Here is a 20125-nt window from a genome sequence, read left to right as displayed (position 1 = left end):
CCTGTGGAATATGGCCCTGGGCATGCAGATTCATCTGCAAGCTCAATTCCTGCCAGGCAAATAAAACTATCTCGCAGACGACTTAAGCAGAAATCTCCTAGACCCACATGAGTGGCAATTAGACCCCAGCACCTTCAGTATTCTAATCCAGAAATGGGGGACCCCAGAGGTGGACCTCTTTGCATCCCCCTGCAATCACCAGCTCAGCAAATCTTGCTCCAGGACACCTCACAGCAGGGCCTGGAATGTGGATGCCTTATTCTTCCAGTGGGACAGCCTCTCAATCTATGCATTCCCTCCTGTGCCTCTTCTCTCAAGAATATTACTCAAAATAAGACAGGACAAGCCAAGAACAATCCCGATTGCCCCAGACTGGCCATGCCAGCACTGGTACCCACTACTGTGCAGCCTGGCACCTACCCCAGATCCCAACCCTCCTCACTCAGCAGGGGGGACATATCTTGCATCCTCATCTGCAAACCATGAATCTTGCAGCCTGGCCTATTCCTTAAATTCTCCCCCAGTGACCAGCCTAAGCAAGCAGGTACTGGATGTCATTCTTGAAGCCAGAAGAACCCAAGTTAAGGAAATCCTATGCTGATAAGTGGAAAAGCTATTGTTCCAGGATTCAGTCTAAAGTAGAGGACACAGCACTGCCCTCCTTACGTCTAATCCTGGATTACCTAGCAGACCTACTCCACAGAACCCTATCCTTCTTCTCGTCCATTAAGATCCATGCTTCTGCCATTTCGGCTCATTACAACACTGAGCCACCTCTCTTCTCTCACCCTCTTATCAAACCGTTCCTGAGAGGGACAACCAACTTAAGGCCACCAAGGAGAGCCCCCCCCCCCTGCTTGGGACCTTAACTTTGTCCTGGAAAAGCTCACGTTTACCCCCTTTGAGCCTGCAGCATCAGCAGAGTTAAAATTCCTCTCTTGGAAAACAGCCTTGCTTCTGGCCATCACTTCAGCTAGAAGAGTGTCTGAGCTACAAGCACTTACGGCTGTGGAGCCCTTCATTATTTTTCATGCTGACAGGGTTTCTCTCAGGACTTAACCCTTCCTTTATGCCTAAGGTGGTGTCCACTGTGGCTCTCAACCAATCTGTTCATTTGCCGACCTTCTTCCCTAATCCTCAAAATAAAGGGGAAAGAATCCTGCACTCCTTGGACGTGCACAGGCAGCTCAGATTCTACCTTGGTAAGACTAAGCCCTTCAGAAAATCTGACGAGTTACTAGTCAGCTTTGCACCAGGGGTAGAGGGCAAGGCCATTTCAAAACAGTCTCCAAATGAATAGCACACTGCATCCATTTCTGGTACAAGCACCATGGGAAACCAATCCCTCAGAGGGTCAGAACACATTCCACTAGAGCAACTTCTACCTCTACAACATTCCACAGCGGAGTCCCTACCAGGGACTTCCTGGAAGTTGCTACCTGGAGTTCTGTACACATTTTCACCAAGCATTACCACCTGCCTATCTTTTCCAAATCCAGGTCGGGTTTTGCAACAGCAGTCCTGCAGGGCATACTAGCCAGCCCCAACTCTTCTTGACTGCCTCCACTCTTTCTTCAGCTTTGAGAAAATCAACCTGTGATGACTGCAACAGTGAAACACGAAGAACATAGTACAGTTGTATACAATGTAGATGTTCGAGGGTATTCACTGTTGCAGTCCTGGTTTCCCTCCCTGCAGCCCCCTTGTCTGTCTCTCTCTCTCTCTCTCTCTTACTCACCCCGTTCAGGGGTGTTGGTATTTACTTTTTACTGGTGGTGTTTTCCCCACCATAGCTTAGCTCCCTGTTGGGGGGCTGCTGACATTTGGGGCAGGAAAAACTGATGTAATGGCGTCAGCTGCCTGTTTATATACCCCTGACGACCTGACGTTAGTCCTGGAGCGACAGCAACTGACGCAGAAATACTAAGTGTCTGGTGTTTGGGCCGGCTGAGGGCCAGCCTGCAGGCAGATTACCCAAGTGTGATGACTGCTACAGTGAATACACTCTAACATCTACATTTATGGTAGGTGTGCACAACTGTACTACACTAACCAAGACCTCTCTTTCTCTTTCTCTCTGCAACTGTTGACTGTCACAAGGTGTTTCTTGTGAAGTTACTGGTTGTGTGAATTGTGATGGAACTTTTAATTTTGATGTGCTTGCCTTCTTAGAAATGTCACTGGAACTTCTAATTTTGATGTGCTTGCCTTGTTAGAAATGTCACTGGAACGTCTAATTTTTATGTGCTTGCCTTGTTAGAAATGTCACTGGAACTTCTAATTTCGATGTGCTTGCCTTGTTAGAAATGTCACTTTGGTTTCCTGAGGTCAGAAACTCCTTTAGCTTGAAGTAACCATGGATTTATGTAATTTCCTGAGAGCAATGGCCTTAGAAAAATATGATTAAAATAGTTGCTGTGTGTTATTTTTGGTCTGAGTTTCATTCTTTCATCATGGGTTTGAATCTCTCCGTCTCCATTTGATGTTTTCTAACTGTGTGAGTCACCTTTTTTTTTCCCTGAAAGAGGGACTTGCCTGTAGTGGTATTACTAGCTTAACAAACATAAGTAGGTGTGTGAATCTTGACACTAATGGGTGCACCTTTAATGACCAAGCGTAAGTACACTGCTTTTAGCTGTGATGGATGTATTACTAAACTAAAACTTAAACATCTAACTCACAAGCTGTTTGCCACCAAACCTTACCTATCAGACACCATCCTCTTGCTAGGAGGAGACAATCCACCCTTACCCTGGGCCATCTACATCTCACCCCATCTCTGCCCAGACCATGCACCCCTCAACCCTACTTCCATCCACACTACATCCCCTCCTTCCCATGCCCGTACCCCCCTCTTCCCTAATCTATACTATCCATTAATGTACAAAGCCTTCCTAATAAAGTTACTGACCTTCATGCATGGATCTCACATTATTCCCCTCACATACTAGCACTATCTGAAACCTGACACATACCTCATATACATAGATATTCTTCCCCTTGGCTACAACATCTCCCGACGAGATAGAACCACAAAAAACGGTGGTGGGGTCTCAGTCCTTTACTTAGACCATCATATGACCCTCTCTCCCCTTCCTGTTACCATACCAGACTTCCACCCTGCCGAAATTCTGATTTCAAATTGCCACCTTAACAATCTCAAAAAGATTGCCATCTCCTCAATATATATGCCTCTATTAAGAACATTCCTTTCATTGGAAACATGCTGTCCTAATTGTCACAAAATGTAGTCTACGAAACTGTCCTGCTTGGTGGTGTAAACATTGATTGAAATACCCTTGATACCAACTTCCCTGCCCATAGCATCAATTTGTTCCGCTTTGCTCAACTAATTACTACCCCTACAAGACTTGAAAACAACTCCGACAATGGCACAACTAGACTGGATCCTAACTAGCAACCCTCATCTCTACCATAACGCCAGAACTCTTCCTGATGCACTGGGTAATCACTTGCCCATCAGTATGCAAAACTTGCTCCCCAGCTAAATAGGCTACAACAATACAAATTCTGCCACAAACTCACTAACTTCAACCCCAACATTTTCAATGACGACTTTTTTCTATTAATTGTTTTAACCTACACTCACTCCCTCTCAGTGATGCTGTACTTGAATTCAATCACACCTTTCTCAGCATTCTCAGCTAACTAGCACCTCCTCGCCAGATTAGAAGAAAAATAAGCTATGCCCCCTGGCTCAGAAAAGATGCTTATAAACTAATGCACAGAAGAGAGACTGCCTGGGAAACCTGGCAAAAAAAAAATCCCTCAATCACCAGTTATTTAAAGAACTAAGATATCACACCAGGAAGCAAATATATAATAAGAAAACTTCTTACCTCAAGACACAGTCCTTATATCAATCCAACCCCAAAAACTTCTGGAGAAACATTAACTCAGTCCTTCACCCTGGTAAACCTCAAACTGCCAGCCCCTACCCCAACCTTGCAGACCAAGACACTGCCTTCTCTCCTTAACCAGTTTTTCATAGACACCATTAGCAAACTGACAAATGCCAACCACAACCCCCCCCCCCACAAACCCTTCCCCAAACCAGAAACAATGAAGCATGTTTCTCACTTGACCCTATCCCAACCTCCTGCATGAAGTACCTCCTCCTTAAACTTAAACCATGCTCTCCCTCAGTGACTATCGTAACTCCCCTCTTTCTCAAACTAGCAGCAAACTCTATTGTGTGTCCAATCTCAGTGCTTATAAATAGATCTATTAGAGGAAGCTACTATACCCAGCATCTGGAAATCTTTGTACATTGTTCCCCTGCATAAAGGTGGCAACTCCACTGACCCCTCCAACTACAGACCTATTGCTATACTATCCCCACTATCCAAAATACTGGAAAAATGCATACGTGTCCAGTTACTGAAATTCCTCCTCCACAACTACCTCCTGACTCCTACCCGACATGATTTTCGACCAAAAACCAGTACCTCTACAACCCTTTTATCCTTTGCTTACACTATTGCTGAAGGTAGGAGTAACAACAAACTGGTCTCATGTCTGTTCTTGGACCTCTCAAAAGCATTTGACACTGTATCACACACCATACTACTTTACAAACTGGCTAACCTAAATCTTTCCACCTTAACTCTCTCTTGGTTCTCTAGTTATCTCGCAGGCAGACAATAGTTAGTCAAATGGAAGTCATCTTGTTCTACTTTTCTTCCCATACACACTGGTGTACCCCAGGGCTCTCTCCTGGGACCCCTTCTTTTTAACATCTTTACCAAAGACCTCCATTCTTCCACTACTTACTCTACCCACATACAATACACAGATGACAGCTACACCGATCACATCCTCAAACTCAGTCTCACAACTTCAATGACACAACAGTCCTTTCCTTCAGTCAAAAAATGGCTAAATGGCAATCAACTCGTATTGAATTAAAAAAAAAAAAAAAAAACTTTCTCCCCAAGGCAAGTGCTCATCTTAAGCTCTGCTTCTGTAAATAGAACCATCATTAATGCTGAAACTCGCACAAAATTACTAGGAACGGCAATTGACGAACAACTAAAATTTGACTTGCACATCCAGCATTCAATTAAGAAAACAAACCAAAAACCTGGACTTCTATATTGCAACAAAAAATTTCTATCATTAGATTCCAGACCTTCTTTAGCCCAAGCCTACATAATTCCCAGCCTTATCTATGGAGCCCCAGTTCTTACTAACCTCCAGTCCTGCCTGCTCTCCAAACTGGAACAAACTTGCAATAAAATCGCAAAATTTGCAGCTAACCTTCTTAACTCCACCCACCATTGCCTTGCTCTCAATAAGTTCCACTGGATTGAACTTCCCCATCATCTCAAATTATTTCAACTCCATATAACCCACTTCCTTCTTAACAAACCCACAGCCTGTCCTCCTCTCTCTAATTTAGTCACTTATTATACCCCTTCCCATCCTTTACGCAGCACTGATAAATTCCTTCTCAAAACTTGTAGGCCCAAAATGAACACTGGCAATCTTTTATATAAAATCTCCATATCTAAATTCTGGAATAATCTCCCTGCCAATTTACACTGCACTGCACACACAAACAGCTTCAAAAAAAGAGTTAAAAAACTTTCTCCAGACAACTTGGCTATGCCCCCTGCCAGGGCTCTACCTAATCTTGATTACATCTTGTATCTCACTCACTTTTGAGTAGAAAGTTCTTTGGCTGCACTGTAGTTCGAGATGCTAAATTACTATACTTCTTGCTGTATCAAATGTAGTATAACAACATAACTATTTGCTTTTTTTAATATAATTCTACAAATCGTGTGCTAACCTAGTATTTTCATATGTTGTGATATTGTCTTTTATGCCTTTGTTAAATTTATGTATTTAAAATTGTTCATTGTTTCTTTTTTTCCTTTGTCTGGAGCTTTTCTCTTCAGGTCTCCACTGAAAATGGGCCTGTGCCCAGTTGGACCAACCCGGGTAACAAATGTGGAATAAAGAAATAAATGTGTGCCAAGCCTTGTGTTGAAAGATTGTTATCCGTTGTGGAACTCTTGGATTGCAGTTTGTTTGGCACTACGTATAGTGTGTGCTGTATGTCGAAGACTGAAATGAAGAAGCCTGCTTCCCTGTGATGTTGTTCAGTGTGTGTTTGTACAAGTCATTTTACTTTATAACATTTTTTTTTTCTTGTAGATTTGAAGCTGAACAGTTTCTGGCAGATAGTTCTTGATGAGAAGAAACAAGTTTTTACTTCTGAAAAATACTTGTCATTAGCTTCTGAAGATGGTGAGTGACTTAATGAACTGTTTTATGAATCACTTGATGTGCATGCGGTGTCATATGTAGATGCTCTGCTGTGGATGGTGCTTACTGTTTGGCACGTATTCACATTATATGTAGATGGGGGTACTCACTGTGACTGTACATGGTATTGGGGTGGGGGCATTCATGTGCTGTGCTAGCTGTAGCTTATAGCTTCAGGGAGGTGCAGTTGCTGTACCTGCAGTGGATGGTACTGGGGGGGGGGGGGCAGTTGTGTGCGCTGTACATGGCAGCTCATGGTTATTCTGTGCACAAGCTGTAGCTGGTACTTGGTGGGTGGTACTTGCCGGTTATGACTGCTACTCAGCTCCATGGTCTTGAGGAATGAAGGCATGAACTGCTCCCCAGACAGGTACAGTTTTACTTAGCAGTCTGGACGTTGGAGGAATCTGATGGATCGGTATGGAAGTGAGAGGCCATTGATGTTGACCATGCTGATGGCGGATTCAGTCATTTTGTAGGAAATGTGTAGAGACAGGCAACCTAATGTCCAGATAGTCAATACTAACCACAGGAAACAAAATCCAAGTTTCTTCTTTAACGTAAAAGTATTTTATTTTTCAAAAAGACAACGTTTTCGCCGTGACCCCTGTCACAGCTTCCTCAGAAGAAGACAAATAACACAGCTAAACTGGTCTGTTCAAATACTCAGTTAACAGGAAGTGACAAATAATTGCACTTCCTGCACTAATTTATCTTAATTAAAAATTAGTAACTAAAATCATGAATAGTACTAAAAAACTCCATTGAGTTAGCAATAAATATTGTGTAATGAAAAACCTCATAAAAATATTCTTAACTAATACATTTGTATTATTTACATTGTAAATATTATGCAATATACCCACAAAATATGTGCATATAGGCATTACCTAAAATAGCTCTTTAGCTTAAGGACACATGAAATATTACAATTCTCATTGAGACCATCTAGCCTAAATGCATCTAAATTCAACTGCCATGAAAGTTCGACACACTCAAGAACTGTCTGAAAAGGGCCTACCCTATCAGTTAAAGGTACTTGGTCAATACCCATAAAGCTAAAGGAGTGGTCAGGGTTACTACTAACATGTTTTGCCAAGGCATTCTCTAAAAGAGGTTTTTTTATAGCATAAAGATGCTGATATACTCTCTTTTAGTTTGCGATTGGTTTTTCCTACATAAAAGGAAGGGCAGGAATTACACAAAGCGATGTAAACTACTGACTTTGATTCACAAGTGATCCTCTGCTTGATGTTATACCTTTTGTTCCTAACTATAAAGGAATTTCCAGTTCTCATCACTTTACACATGTTGCAGCATCCACATTTAAATGAACCACTAGGTCTTATATAACCATAAGTGTTAGAAGTATGCTGTAAAAGTTCTTTCAAGTTATTACTTCTCCTATAAATTACATAGGGGCGCTGACCTAACTTGTCAATCAAATTAACTGAATTAATAACTAGTGGCCAGTTTTTTTAAAATAATGGCCCAAATTCCTGTTGAATTCAAATTAAATTGAGTTATAAAACTTAAAGAAAAATTTCTCTGCTGATTTAATAAGGAATTTTGGTGTACTAGTTCATTGTCAATAGTAGACCTACCTACATTAGATTGGTCAAGTAGTGGTTTATACAACCCTTTTATTCTTTTTAGTGTCAACTTCATTAATAAGCCCCTCTAAAAGAGAGACAGGGTATCCACGGTTTAAGAACATTCCTTTCAAAAACTGGCACTCAGCTTTGAAATCCCTGTAAGTACTGCACATCCTGCCTGCACGTACCAGTTGACCTTTAACAATAGGTTTTTTCTGCCTAGGTGGATGTAAGCTTGTGTAGTGCAGGAAGGAGTTGCAGTATGTCTGTTTTCTAAAAATGCCAGACAAATAAATCTCTTCTTCTGTTTCCTTAGTTAGTCTCACATCAAGGTAATCTGTTTCTACTATTGAAAACCTATAAGTGAATTTTAACCATTGTGTAGAATTATTCAAAAAGTCTACAAAAAGTTTTGCTTCAACTTCGTTCCCCTTAAAAAGGATAAATATGTCGTCCAAAAACCTAGTGTAATATTTTATCTTTTGCATTACAGTTTCATTAGATAATATATAGAGGTTTTCCCAAAAGGCTACAAACAAGTTAGCCACACTGGCTCCGCAAGGGGAGCCCATGGCTATTCCACATTTTTGTAAATAGAATTTGTGTTCAAAACGAAAAGTTTGATGACAACACTATACTCAACAGTTCTGTTACAACATCCATCTCCACTTGTGGTGCATTTAAATCTTTGAGAAGCAGTTGAATCCATTCAACTGCCTCATTGTGAGGGATGGATGTGTATAAATCAATGACATCTACAGTCAAAAAGTTACACTCAGAGTCAAACTTAATACTGTTGATGTCACGTAAGAAAGACCAGGAGTCTTTACAAATAGTAGGTATTTTCTTTACATATTTTGATAAGATACTGTCTATCAATTTTCTCTTTTAGAGGGGCTTATTAATGAAGTTGACACTAAAAGAATAAAAGGGTTGTATAAACCACTACTTGACCAATCTAATGTAGGTAGGTCTACTATTGACAATGAACTAGTACACCAAAATTCCTTATTAAATCAGCAGAGAAATTTTTCTTTAAGTTTTATAACTCAATTTAATTTGAATTCAACAGGAATTTGGGCCATTATTTTAAAAAACTGGCCACTAGTTATTAATTCAGTTAATTTGATTGACAAGTTAGGTCAGCGCCCCTATGTAATTTATAGGAGAAGTAATAACTTGAAAGAACTTTTACAGCATACTTCTAACACTTATGGTTATATAAGACCTAGTGGTTCATTTAAATGTGGATGCTGCAACATGTGTAAAGTGATGAGAACTGGAAATTCCTTTATAGTTAGGAACAAAAGGTATAACATCAAGCAGAGGATCACTTGTGAATCAAAGTCAGTAGTTTACATCGCTTTGTGTAATTCCTGCCCTTCCTTTTATGTAGGAAAACCAATCGCAAAACTAAAAGAGAGAGTATATCAGCATCTTTATGCTATAAAAAAACCTACATTACAGATTGCCTTGGCAATACATGTTAGTAGTATCCCTGACCACTCCTTTAGCTAGATGCGTATTGACCTAGTACCTTTAACTGATAGGGAGGCCCTTTTCAGACAGTTCTTGAGTGTGTCGAACTTTCATGGCAGTTGAATTTAGATGCATTTAGGCTAGATGGTCTCAATGAGAATTGTAATATTTCATGTGTCCTTAAGCTAAAGAGCTATTTTAGGTAATGCCTATATGCACATATTTTGTGGGTATATTGCATAATATTTACAATGTAAATAATACAAATGTATTAGTTAAGAATATTTTTATGAGGTTTTTCATTACACAATATTTATTGCTAACTCAATGGAGTTTTTTAGTACTATTCATGATTTTAGTTACTAATTTTTAATTAAGATAAATTAGTGCAGGAAGTGCAATTATTTGTCACTTCCTGTTAACTGAGTATTTGAACAGACCAGTTTAGCTGTGTTATTTGTCTTCTTCTGAGGAAGCTGTGACAGGGGTCACGGCGAAAACGTTGTCTTTTTGAAAAATAAAATACTTTTACGTTAAAGAAGAAACTTGGATTTTGTTTCCTGTGGTTAGTATTGACTATCTGGACATTAGGTTGCCTGTCTCTACACATTTTCACAAGTTTGTTTGCTCGTTTTTTGACATTTTGTAGGAAAGATAGCCAGGGTTGCAGCTCACATTTGTGCTTCATGTGCAAAGGGTGTGGCATGGTTATGATCATGTTAAATGCAATGCATTAGCTATAGCAAGTGTCTCGAGGTGCATGCCACTGTTAAGGCCTGCTGTTGAATATAGTGCACTGTGCCTGCTAGCCAGCCTCGGGAGTTGTATGTGGAGCACATAAAATTTTCTAACACAGCTGGATGAAGGTCAAAATTCTTGGTTAATATCTTCCTCAGGCATGTCAGAGAAAGCGATTTTATAGTTGCAGGAAGGAAGGGAACCAAAAGTGAAAAGAAAATCCTTAATAGCTATAAATAGTTACAAAGTAGTACTTTCTGTGACCGGTGGTAACTATGAAGAGAGGGAGTCCTGGTAACTATGGAGGAGGGGGAATTTGTCGTGATGTATAATAGTTTTTGAGGCATCACACTTGCCTTAACAGGAAGGGGGTGCTTAGCACGACAGGTGGCAGCTATATGTTTTGGTTACTTATTCTGGTAGGTAATAACTGTAAGAAGGCCTGTTTATGTTGGTCCACTTGTTGCTGATGGGGAGATTCTGTAGAATGGAGATTTGTGGAAGAGCTTTACAGAGGAGCACACCTTGTATTAATCATCAACAAATAAGCCTGTTATCCCACAAACCTAGTTCTTACATCCTGCAGAATGACTTCAGATGTCCTCCTTATGCCTTTTTTTTGGGTGAGAGGTTGAGAGAGAGTGGAGTCCCATATTTAGTACCAAGGGGCACCTAGGTAGGATTACTCGAGACATATAATCTACATTTTTCAGAGTGCATTTTGATAATTTTTTTTGCTAATTATTGAGATCACAGCAATAATGAGGAACATGAATCAACCATGGTATGCATGATCTGATGTCTTTTCCATCAGTCTCAACAGTTGGGTATATTTGATCCAATTAGATCCAATGCTGGCATCTAGATTTTAGGTCCAAGGCTCAAATTCTTTTCTTATCCAATAATGCAGAAGCAACCATTCTATCCTCACATCTAGTTTGCCATGTTAAATGATAGACATGTTTTCCAGGGCTCAAGCCTTTGTAGAGAAAGAAAACTGCTAATATCAAAACTCACTTAGCGTGATTTTTTTTCCCTCTTCTACCCTTTCTGATGCCCTTTTTTCTTGCAGTAGTTAAATAGCCATTAGGACTGAGTATTTCTTTTTTACTTCTAGCAGTCATTGAAGAGTTGGCTGATTACTTCTAGAACTTTATTAATGTGCTTATACCTGTTGTCGTCTTTGTGTAAAGTTTTTCCTTTCTTTTCGCTGGGAACTGTGCATGTGTGTGTGGTAGCAACTATCTCTTCACAAAGGTTATCAGCTGGGCCACCCACTCCTACCACTTGCATAAGTGCTGTTCTCACTGCTACCATAAACAGTGGCATGTTCTCCCAGTAACCACCCAACTCTGTGAATGCCCCTTCCAAGATTTACAGCCAACAGTGTAAAAAATCCCACTCCATAACTACCACTTGCAGTGGGCTCACCAAGTGTCTCTCCCTAAAGCCAGTGTCAGTTGCATTGTACAGCAGAAGTGCCACTCCACAACCACTACCAACAGTGGGCTTATCAAGTGCCTCTCCCTAAAGCCACCAGACAGAGTTTCCATCCAAGCAGATAGTAACTTTGATTATTATTTCTCTCGAAAGCTATCACCTGCAGGAGGAAATGCCCCTTGCTTTAAGTGCTCCTTCCCCAGTTTTTTGAGGCAACTGCTCCTACTGCAGCTATTCCGCCACACCGACCATCCCTCTAAGAAGCAAGTGCACTTACAATAAGTGCACTGTATTCCAGTTACCACCTGTCACAGCAGTTGTCAGTTTTCAGCTAACACCTGCCATGGTTGAGTACTCCTTGCAGCCAACACCTGGTATGCAGTGTACCCCTTACAGCAGCTAACACCTGGCACCCAGAGTACCCCTGCAGCTATCACCTGGTCTACTGATACTAGCAGTTGTTGTACAGGCACAGTTTCTAACTACATCTTCAAAACTGCTCTCACCAGCACTCATTGTACACCAGGCAGAAGTGGAGTAAATTCATTCCACTTTTTAGTGAATGTCAAGACCCAGGTGTGAGATTCAAACTGCTGTACCCGGGTGTCTTCAAGGTATTCTTCCCTGGATGGACAAAAATTATTTTTTGATTAAGTACATGCAAAGGAGGAAATACAAAAATGTATCCACCAGAAAATGAGCTGTGGAACAGAAGGAGATTTTGCTTCTTGTTCTTCTGGTAATGACCCCAGAGAGACTGTACCTGTGAAACCTCTTCCACTGTTTCAGAGGAAAATGTTAGAGAAGGAAGGGGAGCACGAGAGTCGACTAGAAGAATCGAGAGCATGTTGGAAAGGAAGCAGTGACAGGATTTGGGAGATGGAGATGAACAGTAATAAAACCAGGAACTTAATGTGGGATTACAATGCAGTAAAATTTGTCAAATATGACAGAACAAGAACATTTGGAAATTTAGGACTTTTTCAGAATTTGTTGGACTTGTGGAGGACTCTAAAATATTTGCCCTACTTCATATCATTAATTTTTGAAAAAAATGCTTTGGGTAGGGGAGAGAGGAGAAAGTTAACTGTAAGTAAAGAAAACATTTTTTGTTAATAGTTTTTGAAGTGTATTTTTTTCTTAATAGTACTGTTTTTGAGGTGTATGGTTTTCTTTGCATGCTATAAAGTAAAGTTTTATCAGTGAATTTTAAGAGTAATGGGGATTGTAAATGGGTGCTGCTGTTCCTTTTTTTCTTTCTCCTTTCTGTTGGTGGTCTTCAGTTTTAAAAAAATGTAGATACTGCACTGTTTAAAAAAAGCCTGGTTAAAAGAGCATGATCAAAGAAATATATGCTTTTTCTCGTTCTTCCATGGCGGAATGACTGGATTAAGGAGCTTAGATTGATTTATTAACTATTTTTTAAAGAGAAAGCAAGTAAATGAAAAATGATATTGAATATTGTGAAGCTTGTTTCTAGCAAATGAATGCATGCTTGGTATTACTTCTGTTATCTGGCACAATGGTCCAGCTTGTTAGCATTATCACCTCACAGCAAAAGGTTCTGTGGCTCAATTCTCTGCTGGCATGCCTTCTGTGCGGAGTCTGCATGTCCTCCCTATGTTCACATGGGTTTCTTCTGGGTGCTCCAGTTTCTTCCCACATTCCAAAGACGTGTCTGGAGCGTTTCAAGTACAACAAAGCAAGCTATTCAATTACCACTTTTTTATTCCAAGTGCATCTGGCACCATGGCCATTCGCCTTGTCATGGAAAAAAGTGGTGATTGAACAGCCTGGTTCGTTGTATTTTAGAACATAATGTTCTCTGAAAGCATTCAGGGGGTTTCCCAGATATAAAGAGAAGGCAAAACCAGTTAACACTTAGTAGAAGCAGAGGCTGCACCATGCGTCTTAGCATGAATAACCTTTCTTTTAGTTTAACTCAAGTTTGTGAGTGTGGCTGTCTGTTTGGGACATTTGTTCCTATTAGGAGGGTAAAACTTCAATGTTTGAAGATGTACATAGTTTTGTGTGTTAGTATTAAATTAATAGATTTTAGGGGGCATTTTTTGAGAGCTTTCAGTAAAACAAAATGCTTTACAAGATGTGAAATAGGCTCAAATAAATACAAGAAACAACTATGTAAATGTTCAACCTACCAAATGATGTATGCATGTAGTACAAAAGCTGGCGCTAGACGTGTAACAAGAAATGTTATGCATAAAAGGTGGGAATAATAACTTTTTAATATAGTGATGCTTTCTGTAATGTCTTAAAATGTCCGTGATCTCACAGATAAATAAGAAAAAAGAATAGAGAACTATATTAAAAATGTAGAGTGCAATAGCTATGTTGCAAGACTTTGATAAAGAAAGGTTTTCAGGATGGTTATTCAGTGGAATACCTGGGACAGAGGAAAAGGGGGGTTATGTATATTAATTGCAAGTGGAGCTCCAGTGGTAATAGAAGAGGATACAAAAGGAAATGGCAGATTTGTAGTACTAAGGGGCTGCTGGCAAGGGAGGAGATTGTCATGTATTTATATTCCAAAGAAAACTGCTATGATGGAGCTTAAGAAAATTCTGGGAGAAATAATCCAATTTCAGCAAGGAATATTACTTATGGGTAGGGACTGGAATTTGATTTGCAGCAGCCAGGATGTGTGTGGGGGGCCAGGAAGGGAAAGTATAACAAAGGAAGGTAGGTTTCTGATGAAATTTAAGAAAATGTTTGGCATGGAAGATATGAATTTAGTAATAGGAGTTTGGAGGGAATTTACATATTATTCTCCCAAAATATAAAAACTGGGCTAGGCTAGACAGAATTCTTATTTCACAGGAACATGTGCGTTTAATTGAGGGCCTTGATACGCGCCCAATAACTGTTTCAGATCATGCGCCAGTAGTACCTAAAAACACAGGGTATTGAAATAAAATTGAGACAACGGCGTTTTCCCACCTATCTGTTGAAAAAAGAGGAATTTAAGGAATGGGTAGTGGAGATTATTCAGGAGTTGTTCGACAGGTTTGAAACTACTTGTTATAATATAGCTAGGGAGTGGGATAAAATTAAGGTGGAATTTAAAAACAGGGTGGAAATGAAAGGGAGCTATAGTTAAGAAATAGCAAGAATTATTTAGCGGGATTGACAAATGCTCACGTATTGCAGAATGGGGGGGGATCTCATAGAACAAGAAGATTAACTGCAGAAATTTCTCTGGTAGTCGGGCCAGTCGAGGGCTTCCATGATGGGAAATCCCAATAGTCAGGACTCCAACATTGAATACACTCTAGCATCTACATTTGTGGTAAGTGTACACAACTGTACTTTCTTAAGCTTACATTTGGGAGCCTATTTCCACTTCCAATTCAGACCACTGCCCTTTTGTCTCACTATATCCCTTCTCTTGTGTTAAACAAGTGCATGGCAGTGATGGCAGCATTATTCTGGTTGCTGTAGTTTTGGATGTTTCCATACTTGGACAGCTGGCTCATTCTGGACACCCAAAACGCTTAATTAGTTCATGCAAGGGGCTTGAGTTGTTTGTGCTCCTGCTTACAGATTACTGTCAATTTCAAAACTCCTAAGGTGGAACCTGTATAAACTTTGGAGTTATTAGTTTGTATGCGGACACCAGAACAGATAGTTCAGCCTTTTGTCTCAACATCTTCAAACTTTACAAGTTTTGCACCATCAGAGCTCTCTGGGCCTCTCTGATCATTCAATTTTTGGGATCCTTGGCAACTAATATTACTCTAGTTGCACATGCCAACTTTTGCATGAGAGTACTTCAGTGGACTCTTGCGGTTTGGTGGTCCTTGATGTCTTTGTTAATACAACATCACATCAAGCTCATCAGGATCTGTAGTCAGCATGTCGCATGGTGGATGATTTCCCAATTGACCAGCCTGGAGTCTTTGTATTTCCCCAGCCAAGGGTCATGGTTAACCATAGACTCTTCTCCTTTGAGATGGGAGGCATTACAAAGGGGGAGAGCAATCCAAGGTACCTGGTCACAGAGAGGCCAAACTTCGCATTAGTGTTTTGGAGATGTGGGTAGTTTTCATGTTACTGGCATATCAGGACTGCCTCCTTATGAGTGTGATAGCTGTAAAGACGGGACAAACATGTCTGTGGTGTGGTACCTTAATGAACAAGGCAAAATCGGATTGTATTCCTTATGTTGCGAGGCCATTTGGGTGTGGTAATGACCATGGTCTTCCCAGTGCTTTCTGGTTGTAACAGACATTCCAGGCAAGTCCATTTTCTTAGCAGGCAAACATGGAAGGTTGATTCTCCTGCCTCACAAGTGGTCCCTCAGTCACTCACTGGCATCAAAGATATTTAGTCTATGGGACCAGCCCTGCTGCAACCTATTTGCAACCCAGACCAGCATCAAATGCAGTAGTTTTTTTGCTTTGATCCCTTATGAGGGATAGCCCACGAAGGACACTCTAGTCCATAATTGGCTCCTGGGACTCTCGCCTGCTTATTCCCTCCCCATACTTCACTGATAGTCAGGTTTCTTCAGGCAGCAGCGTGGTAAAAGACAAACCTGATTCTCATTGTTCCATTTGAGCTCAACAGGTCTTGTTCTGCTTCCTTTTCCCTCACCTAGCCTTGGGACCTGGATCCCATTCTAGATCTGATTTCTTATCCCTCCAGCAAGGCTCACCTGGACATCAAATCCCAGTCTGCTTGGTTTCTCCACTTGTATTGATTGCCAGGAATACAAAGTCTCCTTTAGGAATACAAGGTCTCCTTTAGGAATACAAGGATGTTCATCGTGTTACACTGCTGCAGTCATCACACTTGGGTTATCTTGCCGTCAGGCGGTCCCGCAGTCGGCCAGAGTTCCAAAGTCTTGGTCTGGTGTCGGTTGCTGTCGCTTCTTCCCTGACGTCAGTGCACCAGGGGTATATAATGTGCATCCGACGCCATTTTCTTCAGTCTTTCTTGCCGCGCGGTGCCCGAAGCAGAAGCAGTTCGCAAGTGCCACTCGGCCGACTCCTGAGATTTTCGAAGTTGAATTTCAGATCCGAAGTCTTCAATAAAGCTAAGTACCCCATTGGGGAAACTTTTTTCTTGCCTCAGACCGATGTCAGAAAAAGTTAATAATTGTATTTCTTGTGGGAAGCAAATACCTCATAAGGACTTCCACTCTTACTGTATTCCATGCCTAGGCCCTGATCACGACGTCACTAGTTGTCGGTTTTGTGCTAGATTTAACAAACGCACTATAAAAAGATGTTTTCATTTTGCTTTGCCCTACTTTGGCCGAAGGTTCAATTATACTATAATCCAAGTAGGAATGCCAAGGACCACGGACTGAACTCCTTCCAATACGTTGCAAGACCAGATACTCCACAGATTAACCAACTTTTGAATAAACGCTGAATGGAACATTCTTCTTCATTACTTCCTTTTGAACTGGAGCTCCTTTACCAGCTGGTCGTATTTCAAGATGGGGTGGACACACGTAATTCTGCAAGTGCTTGTCTTTGTTAACTGGCTCGCTGCCAATGATTGATAATAATTGGTGGTTAGCTTGCCAAGTGAAAGGGAGATCTGTTGAGCAGCTAAGTATGAAAGGGAGCTCAGAGTGGAGGTGTTAACAACCTAATGCAGTAGTTGGAAACAGCCATGTCAGAAGTGCAGGGTGCAGCTCATTAATTACAAAGGTGGGGGGATCTGAAGCTGCAGAGGAGTAGTGGAGGCTATCCCCGATTCTAGTGTAGTAAAACAGTCAAAAGCAGACCACTAAGCACATGGTAAACAGAGATAATGTTGACAGGTACTATTTTGAAGAGAGTATGAGAATAACAAAAATGAATTTTGCGTTTAGCAGAAAGATTTGGACAAGTAGAATTGCTAATGTTTCAATAATCTGCTTTTCAATAAAGCAGTCCTCGTCGTTTGATACATTTGAGGAAGGTCCATGTGGTTGTGGCAGTTTTACTCCCAGTGCCATACAATGTTGCAACAATCCTAAAGGTTACTTGGCGTTTTACAGTTTGTTGGGAGTAATGCAAGGTTGAATGGTATAAAATGATGTAAGGTCTACTGTGATTTGTTCATCTCTGATGAAGACTTGGATTCTATGTCGAAAACGTATTCTTTTGTGTTGCAGCGTTAAGGAATTAAAGTGCTTGTGCTTATCTAAGGAATTTGGTTTTTGACCTTCATTTGGGCACTCGTGCAAGTCCTGTTTTTTGGTTTTAGTCTATTTCAGACTTGCACACATCTTTCGATGCAGTTTTGTACCTACCATAAATCTAGATGTTCGAGTGTTCACACTGCTGCAGTCCAGGTTACCCTTCCTCCATCTCCTCTGAACTAGCTGGACTTCTCTATACCCTTCTATCCTATACAACCTTTGGGATGTATTTGCTGGTAACTGAAGGTATTGTTTTTATTTTATATGTATATTTTTGATTAGCAATATGTGTTGTCTACCCACTTGGGGGCACCTGACATCTGGGGCAAGAAAAACTGAAGAAAATGGCGTTGGATGCATATTATATACCCCTGGTGCACTGACGTCAGGGAAGAAGCGGCAGCAACCAACGCCGGACCAAGACTTTGGAACTCTGGCCGACTGCAGGACCGCCTGACGGCAAGATAACCCAAGTGTGATGACTGCAGCAGTGTGAACACTCTAACATCTACATTTATGGTAGGTACAAAACTGTACTTTTCCTTTTGAGGGTTGTGCAAATTCATACTTCTGAAAACTCTCCAATAGGAATTCAGTCAGGAATAAGTGGAAAAGATTCATTACCTTGGCTAATTAAGTGTAGATCCTTTCTCTGCACCACTGCCATTCAGTTTGGATTTTCTAGTAGATCTCTCTTATTTGTGGGGCTAGTCATTCTTCAGTTAAAGTACAGTTGGCTGCCATTTTTAATTTTCATGTGGGAGAGCAGCATGCTTTTAATTTCTTAAAGCTCTCTAAAGCTTTCTTTAAGAGGTGCTTTTATCTTAAGACTTTTGAAAAAAATCCATTGCAGATTGAGACAAAACTGTTTTGTACAGAGCCAGAACAAGGCAATGCTTGAACTTGCATCTTTGACGGATCTAAAATTTGTCTCTCTAAACACTGACGTCATTCTAGTCCTATGCTGCAGCATTCTTGGTGTGGGATTTCCTGCCTTCAGGCAACTCATACGTCTGCTCCTATACAAAAGCTTCAGCTTGGCTGTTGCAGCTGCGTGTGACGTCACACATAGGGCCATAAACCAGGGTCCCTATGTGTGATGTCTGCACTCGCAATCCTCAGAACTTTTCAGCCGCAGACGACTTTGCATTGTACGATTGAACTCCAGACGTCGGATCAACTGTATATAAGTAAACCATTGGGTTTTTGTTTTTTGCATTTCTAATATTTTACCGATCTTTCGCATTGCTTAGGTTTGGTTGTTGCAGCTTTCAGCTGACGTCAGGGAAAAAGGGAAAGTGCCTATGGTGGTTGCCAAATTCCCCATAAGGGCACCCATGACAAATGCGTTTTCTGCTTAGGCCAGGAACACGACCATAACTCCTGCCCTATCTGTAAATCTTTTGTTGCTTAGACCTTACATAGCCACCTTGCAGCTTTAAATCTTTACTTAGAAAGTCAGCTCTTCAAACAGCTGACTCTCAGGATGGATCCCGCTTCGGAGGCCGCCCAACAACCTACGCGTAAGAAGGCCAAGATGTCTATATGCCTTCATCAGCTGCCGCCTCGCACCCTAATGCCCCGCCAACTGCCGATGTAGGAGTTGAGCGCTCACAGATCAGTCTGCTCCATCGACCTCCCTCGCGGAGGGCGCTGCACAGCTGACAACCGGCACGTCCACAAAGCTTTCTCAGACACTGCCTGTCTATGTCGAGGTGGAACCAGATTTGGTGGTTCCTTCGACTGGGATCCAGACCTCTGATACAGCCGCTGCCAAACCTGGCTCTAGATAGACTCCTAAGGCCACTCCAATCAAAAAAGAAGCAGAAAACAAAACACATTGCTTCTGCTTCTGAAGCCCCCTACAGCCTGGGAGGCCTTCACCTCTTCACTTATGCAGGCATTTATGGTCTTTAGGCCTTCTGCCTCACCCACAACTACATTGCCTCTGCTAAGCCCTAGGACTCCCACCGCTTCTTCCATCCCCATGGCTCTCCTTCTTGAGGAAGAAGAACATGAATCGTCATGCTCTTCCTCAGATGAATCCATCTCTTATGCATCCCAGATTGCTTCTCCCAAGGAATATTATTCTCCTGATGAGCATGCTGTGGAAGGGGATTCTCCACCTGAAGACATTACATTTGGTGAAACCATCACCAAAATGAAAGACCATTTCAAATGGGATACTTCCCAAATGACAGAAACCCAAATAAGATGCTTTTAACTGCTGCAAGTGGAGTCCCCCTCCCCTACAGCTGTACCCCCTGTTCTTCCAGCATACTTAGATGCCTTTATTGCAGCCTCTAGAACACCTCACAGCCTCCTGCACCTAATCGCCCAGACCGATTCTACAAGGCGCTAGATGAACAAAAATTTCTCAAAGCCACCCTTAGCAGACCCAGCAGTGATTGCCACTGCCCCT

General features: G+C 41.3%; 1 protein-coding gene across 1 annotated transcript in view; it reads left to right on the top strand.

Moving 5' to 3' along the window:
* Nucleotides 1-20125, top strand: part of GCN1 (GCN1 activator of EIF2AK4) — a gene marked incomplete in the record, with an annotated part of 2100248 nt that overhangs the window by 230485 nt on the left and 1849638 nt on the right. Inside the window, 1 exon segment of the mRNA XM_044068902.1 lies at nt 6184-6276. Within this exon segment, the coding sequence (XP_043924837.1) occupies nt 6184-6276 (93 nt within the window).

The sequence above is a fragment of the Protopterus annectens genome, chromosome 4.part0 (assembly GCF_019279795.1).
Source record: "Protopterus annectens isolate FY-2018-M chromosome 4.part0, PAN1.0, whole genome shotgun sequence".
NCBI lineage: Eukaryota > Metazoa > Chordata > Ceratodontiformes > Protopteridae > Protopterus > Protopterus annectens.
Note: the sequence above shows the minus strand (reverse complement) of the source record. Positions and strands in the feature narration are given on the sequence as shown.